This window comes from Saccostrea echinata, unplaced genomic scaffold, assembly GCF_033153115.1.
Source record: "Saccostrea echinata isolate AGI-Se365-2 ecotype Australia unplaced genomic scaffold, CSIRO_AGI_Sech_v1 ptg000009l, whole genome shotgun sequence".
NCBI classification, from domain to species: Eukaryota; Metazoa; Mollusca; class Bivalvia; order Ostreida; family Ostreidae; genus Saccostrea; species Saccostrea echinata.
Window position 1 is genome coordinate 24,892,648 of NW_026889758.1, and position 15,097 is coordinate 24,907,744.

The following is a 15,097-nucleotide window of genomic DNA, read 5'->3' on the forward strand; positions in this document are numbered from 1 at the left end:
ACAGTAATTTAACGACATCTGGAACAAATCCTTGTTGGCAGTTGCTTAGCTTTGCAAGGAAGGAAAATGAACGGACTAAAAATATTTTCTTTGGCAAAAAATTACAGTTCATACGACAGAGACGTCCAAAGAACAAGAGTTTCCTTACGTCTATCTCAGCACTTATTGGAAGGACGTTGAAGAGGCTTTCGCAGATATCGGATCTAGACTGACGTGGAAGGTTCTGTGAAGTCTTACATATAGAATGTTGAAAGACATGAAGACGTTGAGAATCTGTTGCTGATAGATTATTCCACAGTTCGCAGCCGTACAATACGGAAGGCAGGATGACCGATTTGTAGAGGTGAACTAAGGTTAATGGATTAAGGTAAGGAGATCCAATGTCTGTGAGAGCGTAAAAGGAGTTTCTTCCTTTCCTGCAGGCAGCATTTATTCGATCTGTTAAGGAGCAATTTCTGTTTAGAATAATTCCTAAGTGACTACAGGAATCTAGACAGGGAATAGGAACATCACCTAAAGTCCAAATGAGTTGCTGATTAGTTTTATTACCTTTAGCTCGAAATCGAAGAATACAAGATTTGCATGCGTTGAATTTAAAGCGCCATTTCCTGGAATATTCATATGCAACATTTAACATGATTTGTAGAGAGTTGGGGCTTAATCCTATACAAGAGATGTCATCTGCCAGTGAGGGACAATTGCTTGCAACATTGAGTAATTTCGTACATGCTGAGGATTGTTCTAACGTGTTAATCAATTCGTTAATAAATACTAAGTACAAAAATGCAGACAAAACACCGCCCTGTCTTACACCTTGTTGAACAGAAAACCATCTCGACTGTGTTTGGTTAACAATTACAGCACTTGACGTTCTATAATGACAATCATTGATAACAGACCAGAGCCTGCCAGTTATACCTAAATTGTACAATTTGCAAAGAAGACCGTGTCTCCAAACGGTATCAAAGGCTTTGGAGCTGTCTAAAAAACTTACGTAAACATTACTTCCTTGCTCTAAGTAATAATATATGGTTTCTTGTAAATTAAATGATGCGGTTAAGCAGCCTAAATTTTCCTGAAATCCCTGCTGTTGTTTATTTGGAAACAAATGATCAAAAAGGATATGTTTCTTTATTCTACAATTCAATATGCTTTCAAAGATCTTAAGGAAACATGACAGTAAGGCAACCGGTCTGTAGCTATTCGAATTTGTTTTTGGTTTATCTCCTCCTTTGTACAAGGGAACTATAAGTCCTTGCTTCCAGGCCTCTGGTATTTTTCCATGTAGTACAACTGCATTAAATATTTTAGCAAGACATTGACATAACCGGTCCCCACCAAAAATTATGTGTTCGTATGTTATCTGGTCAGGACCCGGTGCTTTCCTTCTTTTGAGTTTGCTAACGAGGAGTGATATCTCTTCTGAAGTGATAGGGCCACCGGGAATATCTCCAGACATCTTTGTACATTCTTCTTCAATGAGCTTATATCTGTTTTCAATATACAGACGGAATTCTTCATCAAATGCATCGTCTTCTGAAAGGGTGTAAATCTGTTCGTAGTGACGTGCAAAGGCTTCAGCTATACCCGCAGTGGAGACAGAAGAAGTTCATCTTCCCTTCGTGTCAGCATCCAGTGTGCGGAAGGTGTGGAAACGTACACCCTAACGTTTTATGTTTCGCGTTTAACCAGAAGTGCTACAGATGTCAAAGAATTGGACATTATTCTAGGATGTGCTTCACGCAGATTAAAGAATCAAAGCCAAAAAGTAAGGGCAAAGGACCGGTTCCTAACAGGAAAAAGACGCGAGACGTGAAACGACTGTGCAAGTATCTCGAAAATAAACGAATTCTGCGAGAATTGCCATTCAGTTTTCTTCGGGATAGTCAGTTTCGTTCAATATGTGATAATTCGTGTGTTCTACGAACTGAGCTGAAAAATCTTAAAATTCAAATATGCAATGCAAATAAAGAGAACCTATGCGTGAATGTTGATCCAAACAAATTAAACTAATTTATTTATTTAGCAGGTATACTTAATTCTAAATATTTCCTATTTTCAAAATCATAACTTTTAAATAAAAATTGCTTATAATTTAGCTAGAAGAATAAAATAAATATTGATTATCATTGATTTATATAAAATTACGTCAGAATTCAAAAACATTAAAATGTGCACCGTCACACACGTGTTAAATATGAATGCCCTATCTTCCCTTCTTCAAAAGTAAGCAGCAAATATCAATATTCGAGTATTCGGGACTACTATTCTATGCGTATTCGAATATTCGTCGATGTTATATTCTAAGTATATCTTTCTAAAATGTTATAATACATGTACTTATACAATTTGCAGACAATAGAATTTTTTTAATACCTATATAATAATATGATTCATAACGATATAGGTACTTGACGTTCAACTGCCTATTGTTTAAAGCTTCTCCTCAAAGTAAATGGAAAACAGATGATATTTTTAGGTGGAGCGGATCTCGCCCTTTTACAGTATAGGCTTTATTTTATCGCGCAAGGTTAGAACTTTGCCCAAAATATGTTCGGAAAATGTGCAATTTTACATACTAAAATATGAAACTATCTTTACATGCTAAATTAGAAAAAAAATTATTTGCAGAAAAATATGGTCGTCACAGTTTGATAGTAAGAATGACATGCCGTAGAAAAAAGTCTTAAGTTCGAAAGTCCACGTCTTGTCACACGTACATGTGAAATATGAAAGCCCTTTCTCATTCAAAAGTTAAGACCAAGATCAAAGTTTTTGTGACAGATAGACGGACAGACTCAGGGATGAATATGAGATTTAATACCCCCTCGCTTTCGCGAAAGCGGGGTACAAAACAGCAAAGATTGTTTTATTATATGATTAAGTAAACCATGCATGTCATCTTTCTTATTAACATTTGCTGATGTCCCAACCTAACGCAGCGAGAGAAATGGGGTTAAACTAAAGACGTTTTAATTAGTTTATTTAGAATTTCATAATTTACTTCTTGTGAGATGTAGAAAAATAAATGTCAGGCATGTAGCATCAATTTAAAAAAAGGGGGATTAGGTATAAGGTAATGAATTTGACAAAAAAGCCGAGTTCTCCAAGCTCCAAATTTTATTTTGTGTATGTGTGTGTGTGGGGGGGGGGGGGGGGGTGTTAGGGTCCAGTAACGCAGGAGGGATTTGACTATACTGTATCAAAAATGAAGGGGGTGGGGTGCAACCTGCCTTTCAATGAACATCTTCATGCTAAAATAATGGTAATAATTTATGTGCAGAAAAAAAAATGTGGGCGGCTTCCTGTAACCCGGCGCCCCCCCTTCAATTCTATGTGCCTTAATGTTATGTTTGCATGTGTGGAAGTCGGGAGCAGATGAAATAACTTGTTAGAACTAATGGTATTAATTTGAAAATTCTCAATCTATTTTTAGACCAATGTAAAAAAAAATCCTTATGTTCACCTGAAAGGTCACATGCAGGTGAGCATAGCGTAGTTTTTTTTCTATAGGTTTGGATCTGAGCCAATCAGAGATCTAGAAATTATTCAATTATATAATAAAATATTTTATTTCATAATGAAAATTTTTTGCAGGTTAATATACCTTTCTTAAATAAAACGAATATAAAATAAATAACTATTTAAAATGAATAACTATTCTTTGGAGTTCACAAAAATCCTGAAATATTTACACACATGTTTTGTTGTTAAGCATGCAATAGGGTGACAAGTAAAGTCAATTAGACTGGGACTCAACTAGACCCTATATTTCGTATGTTTGTTTTTTTCTCACGGTCATTTCCCCCTAATTAAAATAGATGTATCCGGTTCATTTACCAAATGCTGTCAAAAACTTGTATCATTATTAAAATTTACAAAATTTTATTCAATATATTTAGAAAAGAAATATATACCGAATTGGATTGAATAGCAACTAATCTTAATCCTCTCCCAAAATTACTTTGAAATCCTTAACATTTTTGGACAAATAATGAGGAAAAGAAATCTTGCTCGTACTTAACACCCCCAACACGTGATCATCCTTTTTTCCTATATGTATCTTGCAGACAGACAAAAAGGGATTGATCGCACTTCTTTGCAAAGGTAAAGAGGGAAGGATATTCCATTTGTAACTATTTTAACTGAGGTATTCTGGTCAGAAACATGATAACAATGAAGACAATTTTTATAAATGTGGATTAAACAACTAACCACTCTTCACTTTATTTAATGTACATTTTATCTTTACTTTTGAAAGTTAAAATATTATTTAAACTTTACTCCAACTAAAAAGCAATATACACCATAAATAAGACATTTGAACCCAAAAACGTCAAGATAGAAAACGCGGTGAAAACTACATCGCTGCTTTTACCAACATCTGTCCACGTGACCTCGGTCTGATGATGTCCACTATCTGACACCGATTCTGTTACGCCGAACCCATTTCCGATTATGTATTCATCGTACTTGTCTTTGGTAGTGTCATTAGCCTTGTTTCTACATGTTCTGCACAATACAAATCTTGTTATAGCTGCAATACACGAGGGAACTCTGCGAGATTCTGGCATGTGATAAAAATATAACGTTATTATTGTCAACGTCATCACCAGAGCACTCAGAATTAGGTCTGCTAACAGTTTGATGCAAAGCAATGAAAGTTTAGGTTTAGAAACACTTGGCAGATTGTCAGACGCAATTGTTTGAAAAACTGCAATTGCAAGTAACACGGTGATAGAATAACCGACTCTTTCTCCGGACTGAGCAGGAAGAAGGAAGACAAGGATATTGAGCAATCCAACAAACACAATAGGAAGAATCATGTTAATCATGTGAAAGGTGGAAATCCTTTCCATAACTAAAGTAATATTCATTAAAACCAATCCTCTTGTGTCTACGTTGGACAATACCAAGGTGTCAATCAAATCCCATGTGCCATGAGGAGAGTATACGTGCAGACGAACTTTATTATCTAGGGATTTCAGCATGACTTCAGCCGAACTATAGCCCCATACGGCAAAGGACACCAAGCAAGACTGTGTATCATAAGGGTATTTGTAGACATCCGGTGTGCATGATGACGCCCAAATATCCCCTGGATACCATTCTGCCCGACCACTGGCATTGTATCTTATAAAGAAATTGTTATTTCCAAGTCTTTTGAATTCTTTTTGGGGAGAGGCTAAAAAAATGAGGGGTCTCCATACATCCTTTTCATTAAAGATAATAGTGTTTGTATTATTATATTGTGCTGGTGTCCATTTCATCCTGCCGTCTATCCAGAATAAGGCAAAGAAACCTACAAGTGATAATCTTCCATCTAATTCATCAAATTCTGTAATTCGAATCAGATTAAACGTAAAATACAACTTCGTTATTTTTCTCATATCTCGCTCTCCTCGAATCATTTTGTTGTAATTTTTTTGAAGTGTACTATAAAGGCGATTAGAAGCTTCATTTGGTTGTGCAAAGTGAGGATATATTGCTAAAGATAAACATAAAAATATCCGTGTCATAGACAACAGTGCTTGACACTCTGTCATAGTTCCAAATATGATCCTTGTAGTGCCAGTCAATATGACCCACTGATCATTAACCCTATTTACAGGAAATATATATGGATCACAATCAAAGATTCTGTAACTGGATTGTAGCAGCTATGTTCTAATCATTAATGGATGTAAACATGAGTAGTTAATGGATATTGAATTAACAATGAAAACAATGGACAATAGGAGTATTGATGATTCCTCACTTTGACTTTACCCTAGCAAATTTATACTAAAGGAGGAAGTTATCAATAAATTCAGTTATTTTATTGTGCAGAAATGAAACTTTAACATGATATGAACTAACTAAAGATGTAAAATATTTCCACATAATATCGGTCGATCAGGATCAGACTTTTCCTGTCATTTTTAAACTAATAGATTCCACATTCGAATGAAAATACAATGTACATGATAACAAGTACGTACTCTTTATTTGGAGAAATGGCTACAGGCCACAAATTTTACCCCTATTTCATTGACCACGCAAGTAGTGCCAGTTTAAAAATAGAGGTTTTTTCTCAAAAATTCTTGGGCATGTATATGGGGTGGAATCGGGTTATTTTAGGGCATAGATGGAAAGGAGAGGGTCTAAAAAATTATAAAATTGATAATAATTAGAAATTGTGTTTTAAGTGCGTAGTAGGAAGGGTGTAAAGAGGCCCATGTTTACCCTTTCCTCGAAGGAAAAGTGAAATAAGCAGGGTTGGGGTTATTTGCGATGCCATAGCTGGGCTTGTAGACTATGAAATTTCCCGAGAGTCTGAAAATTTTTTTGGACTTGAATTATTCTAACTCTGTGCCAAGATTGAGATAAGTTGATCCGGTGTGATTTTTTAGATTAATTTTTACATTATAAAGGAATGTATAGCAAAAGAATTGGTAGTCTGTGTCCAAGTCTGGGGAAGCTTATGCGATCGTCCATACTGTCAGAGACTTAGGTTGTTCCAAGGATAAATTTTTAAGATGTATAACTACTACCTCGTCCAAAGTCAAATTGAATTCAGATGGCTTTATTCAAGTACATTTTATTTTTTTTGGGGGGGTGTGTCTTTGAGTGTGTGCGATTGTTTTTTTTTTTTTTTTTTTTTTTTTTTTTTTTTTTTTTTTTTTTTTTAAGAAGAAATATCAAGTAAAAATCCTTTCGAACAGATTTCAAGTGAACCATGGTACTTTTTTGGAATTTGAATGATCTGCCCTTGATTTGATTTGAACATAATTATGTTATAATGTAATAAAACATAAATGGACTGGGCAGCAGGCTTTGCCTATGTATAAGCCCTTTCCAAAAGTACATTTGATTTAAGAACCCTCAATACATGCACGCTTAATTAAAGATTTATTTTTATGCAGTTGGAGTGATCTGTCCTTAGATCTAAAGTAAGCTGAAATCTGTACAGTTTATTACTCAATTTGTAATCAATTCCAGCATTTTTATCTGGTCATTAAGCCTGTATAAATTAAAAGAACACTTTATTTGCATAGTACTTTCCCATTTAAGTAGGAAACACCAATACTTCATTGTCTGCGAACATTTACCATGAAGGTTCATGGCCGGTGCCTATGTTGAATACAAGAGAAACTCAATATTTACAGTACTAATGTACTTAAAGATCATATTGTATCGAATTTGAATAAACTGAAAGCTGCGGTTAATACATACATATTGTACATGTAGTTTGTAATCAATATTAATTATTATTAACATCATATTAAACCAAGATAAAGTAAATGGATACGTTACTTGTGCGCGTTTCCCCATTTAAGCAAAAGATTTCTGTTCGTCAATACTCTGTTGTTTTTTAACATTTTTCCTAGAAGACAATAGTTAATTCGATCGGTCAATACAGTCTATCAGTAAAGAATATTAGCATATTTTACAATAGCTACATGTCAAACTCTAAAGGAGTATAAAATTGGGGTGGTATCCCTGATTAAGTATGCCGCAGTTCTACTTGTATACAGAGAAGGATGTATGATACTCATATAAAACTTTATGTAAAATATGCATAATATAACTGTTAAACAATTTGTAGCAATGTTATTAAATATAAAAATATGCAGAGGAGAAAACAAAACTAATACAAATATACATCTGATAAAACTGAAAATTCAGCATACATGTACGTGACATACGAGCAGCTGGATATATTGACAGATACCCTTTGTTGAAAATGTTTAAGGTATGATTTGTTATTTCAATGATTTAATTAATATTTTTATTCTAACTTGATCGTCCATGTTTATAAATACACACGTGTTTTAATAATTTGTAGCGGACAGTATATAAGGAACTTGTACTGTGCTTCTGGTGGTGTGGTAGAGTCTCCCTCTATTTCAGGCGCCCTTGGATGGGCACAATGACTCTGGCCTTTTGTAACCTGTAAGGACTCTAGGGCCAGGACTCTCTGTCCATTTACAGACTTAGTATCTGTAGACGGCATAGATAACCATTACCAAAGAGGCCCGAACACTAAGAGAGAACTCAGGCTAATCTTCGTGACGAAGCTTCCCTTAGCGTGGGAATGTTCTCTTAGAAGGCGTGGGTTCGAATCCCACCGGTACCACCAATTCTAAATCGTGAAGCGGCCACCCATCCAAGGGCTCCACAGACTCTCTGTAGTTTAACCTGTCTGAAATCGAGAGAGACTACCGCATCACTGGAAAAGTGATACTAAGTTCACTATATACTGTCCGCCACTCAGGGAAAGCTTCGTACCGAATCCTGGAATGGCTTCTCTCCTTCGGTACTTGCACTGGAATGGATAGCGCTTTTAAATAATAATCGTTTTTTAGACGTTAATTTATATTATTTACATGAACTACAGTAAATTGATTCAGATTCAATCACAGACGACAGACTGACAAGTGTTCCAAAGCCGGAGATAATAATTAATTATTCTTATTGATCAGAATTCGCAGGATATCACAGTAATAATTGTACAGTAATGTCAGAAGGGCAGTTTATTGTGAAATTTTTAGATTAGGACAGAAGTGAGGTGACGTAAATATATTCTTTGTAGCAAAACACAAGAATGGTCGCATCAAGCGTTTGCCTTTTGTCAAATCAATTTTTTTAATTATAAATTTCTACTAAATATAAGAACTTTATTTAAATCTTTATATTTAATAATAACAATTGTAAATTAATTTAAGCGTCAGAATTTTGGACTTTAAAGATATTCTCAACATTCAAAAAATTTATTGTCATTGAAAATGACTTATAAATGGAACGCATGCAGCGCCTTCCTAATTAATAAGATCTTCAACATGTCAGGTCTTTCGAAGTGTTATCAATTGTACAGCGCCTTGCTGACTTCATATACCATAGTTTTATTGACAACATTTTAATATTTCTAAAATATTACATACACCAAGAATACGATATTTGAACTTATAAAGGTCAATAAAGAAAACACGGCAAAGACAATATCACTGCTTTGACCAACATCTGTCCATGTGACCTCGGTCTGATGATGACCACTATCTGACACCGATTCTGTTACGCCGATCCCTTTTCCGATTATGTATTCATCGTACTTGTCTTTGGTAGTGTCATTAGCCTTGTTTCTGCATGTTCTGCACAACACAAATCTCGTTATAGCTGCAATATACGGGGGAACTCTGCGAGATTCTGGCATGTGATAAAAATATAACGTTATTATTGTCAACGTCATCACCAAAGCACTCAGAATTAGGTCTGCTAACAGTTTGATGCAAAGCAAAGACAGATTAGGCTTAGAAACGCTTGGAAGATTGTCAGACGCGATTGTTTGAAAAACTGCAATTGCAAGTAACACTGTGATGGAGTAACCAACTCTTTCTCCGGACTGAGCAGGAAGAAGGAAGACAAGGATATTGAGCAATCCAACAAACACAATAGGAAGAATCATGTTAATCATGTGAAAGGTGGAAATCCTCTTCAAGAATAAAGTAATCTCTATTAACGTCAGTCCCCGCTCACTGTCGACGCCGGACCTCACTGATGTGTCTATCAAATCCCACATACCATGAGGAGAGTACACGTGCAAACTGATTTTGTCAGATAAAGCAATAGCCGTGACTTCATGTGTGCTATAGCCCCAAATGACGAAGTATATCAAGCAAGACTGTGTATCGTAGGGGTATTTGTACATATCTGGTGTGCATGATGATGCCCAAACATCTCCAGGATACCATTCTGCGCGACCCTCGGGGTAATATCTGATAAAGAAATTGTCATTGTCTCCAAGTCTTTTGAACTTATCATGGGATGAAACTAAAGCAACCAAGGGTCTCCATACTTCCCTTTCCTCAAAAAGAATATTATAAGTGTAATTATATTTTTCTGGTTCCCATTTCATCCTGTAATCAATCCAATTTACAACAAAAAATCCCACCAGTGATAATTTTCCGTTCACTTCGTCGAATTCTGTTATGCGAATCAGATTAAACGAAAAATACAGAGTGGTTAGCTCTCTCATATCTTCCACTCCTCGAATCATTCTGTTGTAGTTTTTCTTGATATCTGCTGATAAGCGGTTGGACGCTTCATTTGGTTGACCAACGCCAAAATAAATTAAACAGGATAGACATAGTATTATCCGTGTTAGGGCCACAAGAACCTGATGGTCCGCCATTTTTTAAATGCGCGTCACCTGCCACTTGGCGCACTAGTCCAGGACACGATATTTCTGTTTAATTCTCTCCAAAGCGTTTAAGATAACCTATTCACAAGGTAATATACTTGTTGTGTGCCTTAAATCTACCCCAAAAACCCCTTCAAATTGTATCATTGGTAAATTAATTAGTCAATACGTAAATCTGTTTCAGTACTTATGTTTAACTGTCCATATTCCGTGACAGCAGATCTATTGACTTGTACTAGTTCAATGTGTTCTGAAATGAAGGTAGTGAAGATTTCGCAATGTTCAAAACTGTCAATCACTGAATTGAAAAAGTAAACAGGAATCTCAGATTGGTTTCAGAAGTAATTACTACAGTATTCACCAATGATGTAGTACAAAATGATGACATATCAGTAACCGCTAATAGATTATTAATTAATTAATCCACGGTGAAAAATTAAAATTCTGAAACCTTATTGCACATCTACAGGACACCATCAATCATATTCCAAAAGATAAGTTGGTTTCTGCAAAAACTGTAAGAGGAGTTCAGAAAAACAGGTTTTTGTAGAAAAACAGGTTTTTGTAGAAAAACATCGTTTTTTTCTACCCCAGTCGTCCCTTAAGGTAAAATCTAAATTCGAATCCCTTATAACGCATCTAGAAGACACTCTCAATCACATTAAAAAATACGAATAGGCTACTGCAAAAAAAAAAAAAAAAAAAAAAATGAAAGAGGAGTTCAAGGAACAGGTTTTTTCAGAAAAAAGACGCTTTTTGACACCCTCCTACGGAGATGGGGGTAGGAGAATCGAAATTCCAAAGCCTTGTTGCATTTCTTAGCACACAATCAATCGTATTCAAAAAGATGGGTTTTACTACTGCAAAAAGAAATGTAAAATTACAACGCCTGTAAAGACGATGGCGACGATAGAGGAAAGCAGCATTTCATTCATTTGAGGCTGCTGCTTGATTTTTTTTAGGTCACCTGAGTCACTCAGGTGACTTATTGCTATCCGTTTTTGTCTGTCGTTGTGCGTTAACATTTGAACATTTTTAGCTTCTTATCTGAAATCGCTCAACCTATTTCAACCAAATTTGGCATATAGCATCTATGGGTGAAGGGGAACAAAAATTGTGAATTTTATGGTCCCTGCACCCCTGTGGCCTGAGGGGTGGGGCTAAAACCACAAAAATTAATGCAATCTTTGAAAATCTTCTTTACTCCTGGACATCAAGCAGTCAAATTGTTGGCATGATTGTATTGAGCCCTCAACCAAAATTGTGAAATTCATGGTCCCATGATCAGGGGTTCTGGAGCTAGAGGTGGGGCTATATGATACATGTATATATAGTGAAAGTGCATTATTTCTTTGAAAATCTTTTTCTCTGCTCCTAAGTATTAAATAAACTAACTAAGTACATAGTTATGATGAGCAAGAGTGCCTGTTCCAAAATTATGAAATTCATGGCCTCGGGGTTAGGGGTTCTGGTGTTATAGAGGGCGCTATTAGTTATATAGTGAAAATGCATTGATGCTTTGAAATTTTCTTCTCTGCTCCTGGGTATTAAATAAACTAATTTAGAGCATAGTTATGATGAGCATGAATGCCTTTTCGAAATTTATGAATTTCATAGCCCCAGGGTCAGGAGTTCTGATGTTAGGGCGGGGCGCTATTGATTATATAGGGAAAATACATTAATTCTTTGAAAATCTTCTCTGCTCCGAGGTATTAAGTAAACTAACTTAATGCGTAGTTATGATTAGCATTGTTGCCTCTTCCAAAATTGTAAATTTCATGCCCCTGGGTCAGTGGTTCTGATGTTGGGGCGGGCCTTCATGATATATATAGTGAAAATGCTTAATTCATTGAAAATCTTCTTCTCTGCTCCTGGATATTAAATAAATTAAGTACATAGATGATGAGCGAGGCTGCCTTTTCAGAATTATGAATTCCATGGCCCCAGGGTCAGGGGTTCTAGTGTTTTGGCAGGACTCCATTGATTATATAGGGAACATTCATAAATTCTTTGAAAATATTCTCTGCTTCTGGGTATTATTTAAACAAAGGAAGTGCATGGTTATGAAAAGAAAGAATGCCTCTTTCAAAATAGTGAAATCCATGACCCCTAAGCAGGGGTTCTGTTGAAGGGGAAGGGAGGGCTCTATCGATTATATAGTGAAATGCATAATTTCTTTCAAAATATATTTTCTACTTCTGGTTACAAAGCAAAGAAACAAGTGTATAGCTATGTTGAGCAAGGGTGCTTCTTCCAGAATTGTGAGTTCATGGCAGCCCCTGGATCAGATGTTCTGGTGTAAGGGTGGAGTTTTATTTATTTGATAATATAGTGAAAATGCATTTCTTTGAAAATCTTCTATGCTTCTGGGCACATTGCCAATTGGGGGCAAACAGTAAAAGTTTTAATAAGCAAGGGTATTTTTACCAGAAATTTGAACACCTGAACCATTTAGTCAAGTGTTCTGGTCCTGACCAGGGCTCTATTAATTTTCATTCTGCTGAGCAAAGTTATTCCCCTTTGCCACTCACCTTTGATAATTAATCACTGTAAATAATGCATTTGAAAGGTTAATAGAATAAGAGAATTATACAAGAATTTTTATTGTATAATACAAAAAGTTCTTTCAGAGTTTAATGATCAGGTAGACTTGGAAATAATAGATGAATAAAAATGAGACAAAAATAACTTATCTTTTTAAATGTACTTCAAAGGCCAAGAGAGGCCAATGTGAGGATAATAATATGGGGTTAAAAAAATATTTTGTTAATAGTCTGCATGGTAATAGTGATAAATGGGCGACAGATAGATACTAGACCAATTATTTTGTTGATCCTAATCACACTATTTTTCTTGCTTTAGGGCAACAAAGCTTCATTTATCAGTTTATGGACCTTCTAAATTGTTGTATTGAATCAGGTGACCGTTAAGGCCCTTGGACCCCTTGATTCTCTCGTCAACTTGAAATAAAGTTTAAACATAACTAGATGCTGTCATGAGACAGTAATACCCGCACTAAGGTGTTTGCCTCTAAATGCACACTCCTTCATATTGGGCTTACCAAGGAAAAAGTCCAAATAATTCTATAATTTACACAGTACATGTATTCGTCAAATCGAGCATAAAATGCTCAGGTGACCATGTGACCCATGAACCTCTTATACGCATTTCATATACTTAATTCATTACCAGTCTGAAATATCAGAATTTAATTAATGTTGTAAATTAGGTTTTAATAAAAAGGGGGGGGGGTATAAATTTTTGGCCCATAATTGGAACTTTTTAAATTTATCTTCTCAACAACAAATAATATTATTTTAGTACAAAGCGTTTTTGATGAATTTATCAAAATGTGCAAACTTTTTTTAGTATTTGATTAGGCAAAAACCTCCTTGAAAAGCCATACCCAATCAATTTATATGTGCCCCCCCCCCCCCCCCCCCCAATACACACACACACAATTTGCCTGTTTTTGGAAATAGGCCTAGATGGCAAAGTTATGTTAAAACATCGTTTGTTATGATAATTTAAAATTTGTTCTTGTACTGTACATGTATGTGAACACCTTTTTGAAAATTTCTACATCACATTGGGCTTGCGTCACCCTACCAGTACTAGTACTAGTTTTACCATTATCATTTTTAGATTGCACATGCCATGTGACATGGTGCAGTGTTACATGTATATCAGTGGAAATTAATTCATTTTGTGTTTTAATTGGATTATATTTCATGAAGTTGACAGGACCTATGACAGTCGGTAAGTACAAGTTTAAGTATAGATTGGGGTAAAATAAACCGAAATGCAAATGGTTAGGTTAAAGTTTAAAAAGGATCAAAGATCATCGGCAATCTCCTATGCAGAGTTGTCGTTCGTTTCTCTCTCAGACACTGAATGTATGAGCCGATCGTAGAGAGTGGATCATCGATGCCACAATAGACGAATTTCACATTCTGAAGAGTTATCTCCCGTTGTCGACATTACATTCAGTTACAGGCATAGATCCGGGAATTTTTTTCCGGGGGGGGGGGGGGTCCACACCTCGGTCCAAAAAAATTCCAGCCCAGAATTTCCTGAGGAGCAAAAAAAAAACAAACAAAAACAAACAAACAAAATAAAAACAATGATGGTGGGGTCCATGTTTTTAAAGGGGGAGGGCATCCAAAGTCATTTTTTATTTGCTTCTGTAAATCAGTATATAGTCCTATTTAAATAACTCTGCAAATTCCGGGGGGGGGGGGGGGGGGGTGGTTCCAATCTCCCTAGCCGCTCCCTGTCCCTGAAATGACAAATGATCATGCGACTCCTAAATAGTAGAAAATTTTTCCATTTGACTATACATAATTTTGTTTCTTGTGCTATTATGTTATGTACATCTAATGGTTTAAGGTTATGAACCCTTGAGGTCATCCCCACTCTCTTGTTCATAATATGACTACATCAAATTAAATAGAAGTGCATCAATGATAAGATTACTTGACATTTCATTCATGAATTTGGGTCAACCTAGAATTAGGAATGAAAATCATTCAAAGAGATGGACCATTAAACTATTTGTATGTATTCACATTTTTTTTTATGTCAAACCAAAGTATTAGACTAGTTTGCATACATGAACAAACTGGGGTCTGGGAAGGGGAAGGGGCAAGGGGAAGGAGTTATCTCTTTACGTCTTAATTAATTGTTGAAAATTCCTAAAATGAATGTTAACCTCAAATCCGACTTGTACGTCTTCATTATTTTTGAGTGGTGGTGTCTCCGTATGAGTGAAAAATTCCCAAGAGGGACATTTAACAACAAACAAACATTAATGACTTAAAAAACACAATATACATGTACATGTTTATTAGTCAACGGATATACTTCTGATCATATCTCTAGTTCTCCCTTGAATCAGAAATGATGATATAAATATTT

The 15,097-nt window shown here is 35.6% G+C and overlaps 2 protein-coding genes across 2 annotated transcripts; both read right to left on the reverse strand.

Annotated features, from left to right (window-relative positions):
- Positions 1-4,289: 4,289 nt before the first annotated feature.
- On the reverse strand, positions 4,290-5,546 carry LOC133182574 (neuronal acetylcholine receptor subunit alpha-7-like). Its single transcript, XM_061317419.1, has one exon. The coding sequence runs from the start codon at positions 5,544-5,546 to the stop codon at positions 4,290-4,292; it is 1,257 nt and encodes a 418-aa protein (XP_061173403.1).
- A 3,362-nt stretch (positions 5,547-8,908) lies between these two features.
- Positions 8,909-10,183, reverse strand: LOC133182575 (acetylcholine receptor subunit beta-like 1). Its single transcript, XM_061317420.1, has one exon. The coding sequence runs from the start codon at positions 10,169-10,171 to the stop codon at positions 8,909-8,911; it is 1,263 nt and encodes a 420-aa protein (XP_061173404.1). The 5' UTR covers positions 10,172-10,183.
- Between the last annotated feature and the right edge of the window lie 4,914 nt (positions 10,184-15,097).

Bases quoted from the DNA above. Each gene is read 5' to 3' on its own strand.
- LOC133182574 (XM_061317419.1), bottom strand. From the start codon at position 5,546: ATGACAGAGTGTCAAGCACTGTTGTCTATGACACGGATATTTTTATGT.
- LOC133182575 (XM_061317420.1), bottom strand. From the start codon at position 10,171: ATGGCGGACCATCAGGTTCTTGTGGCCCTAACACGGATAATACTATGT.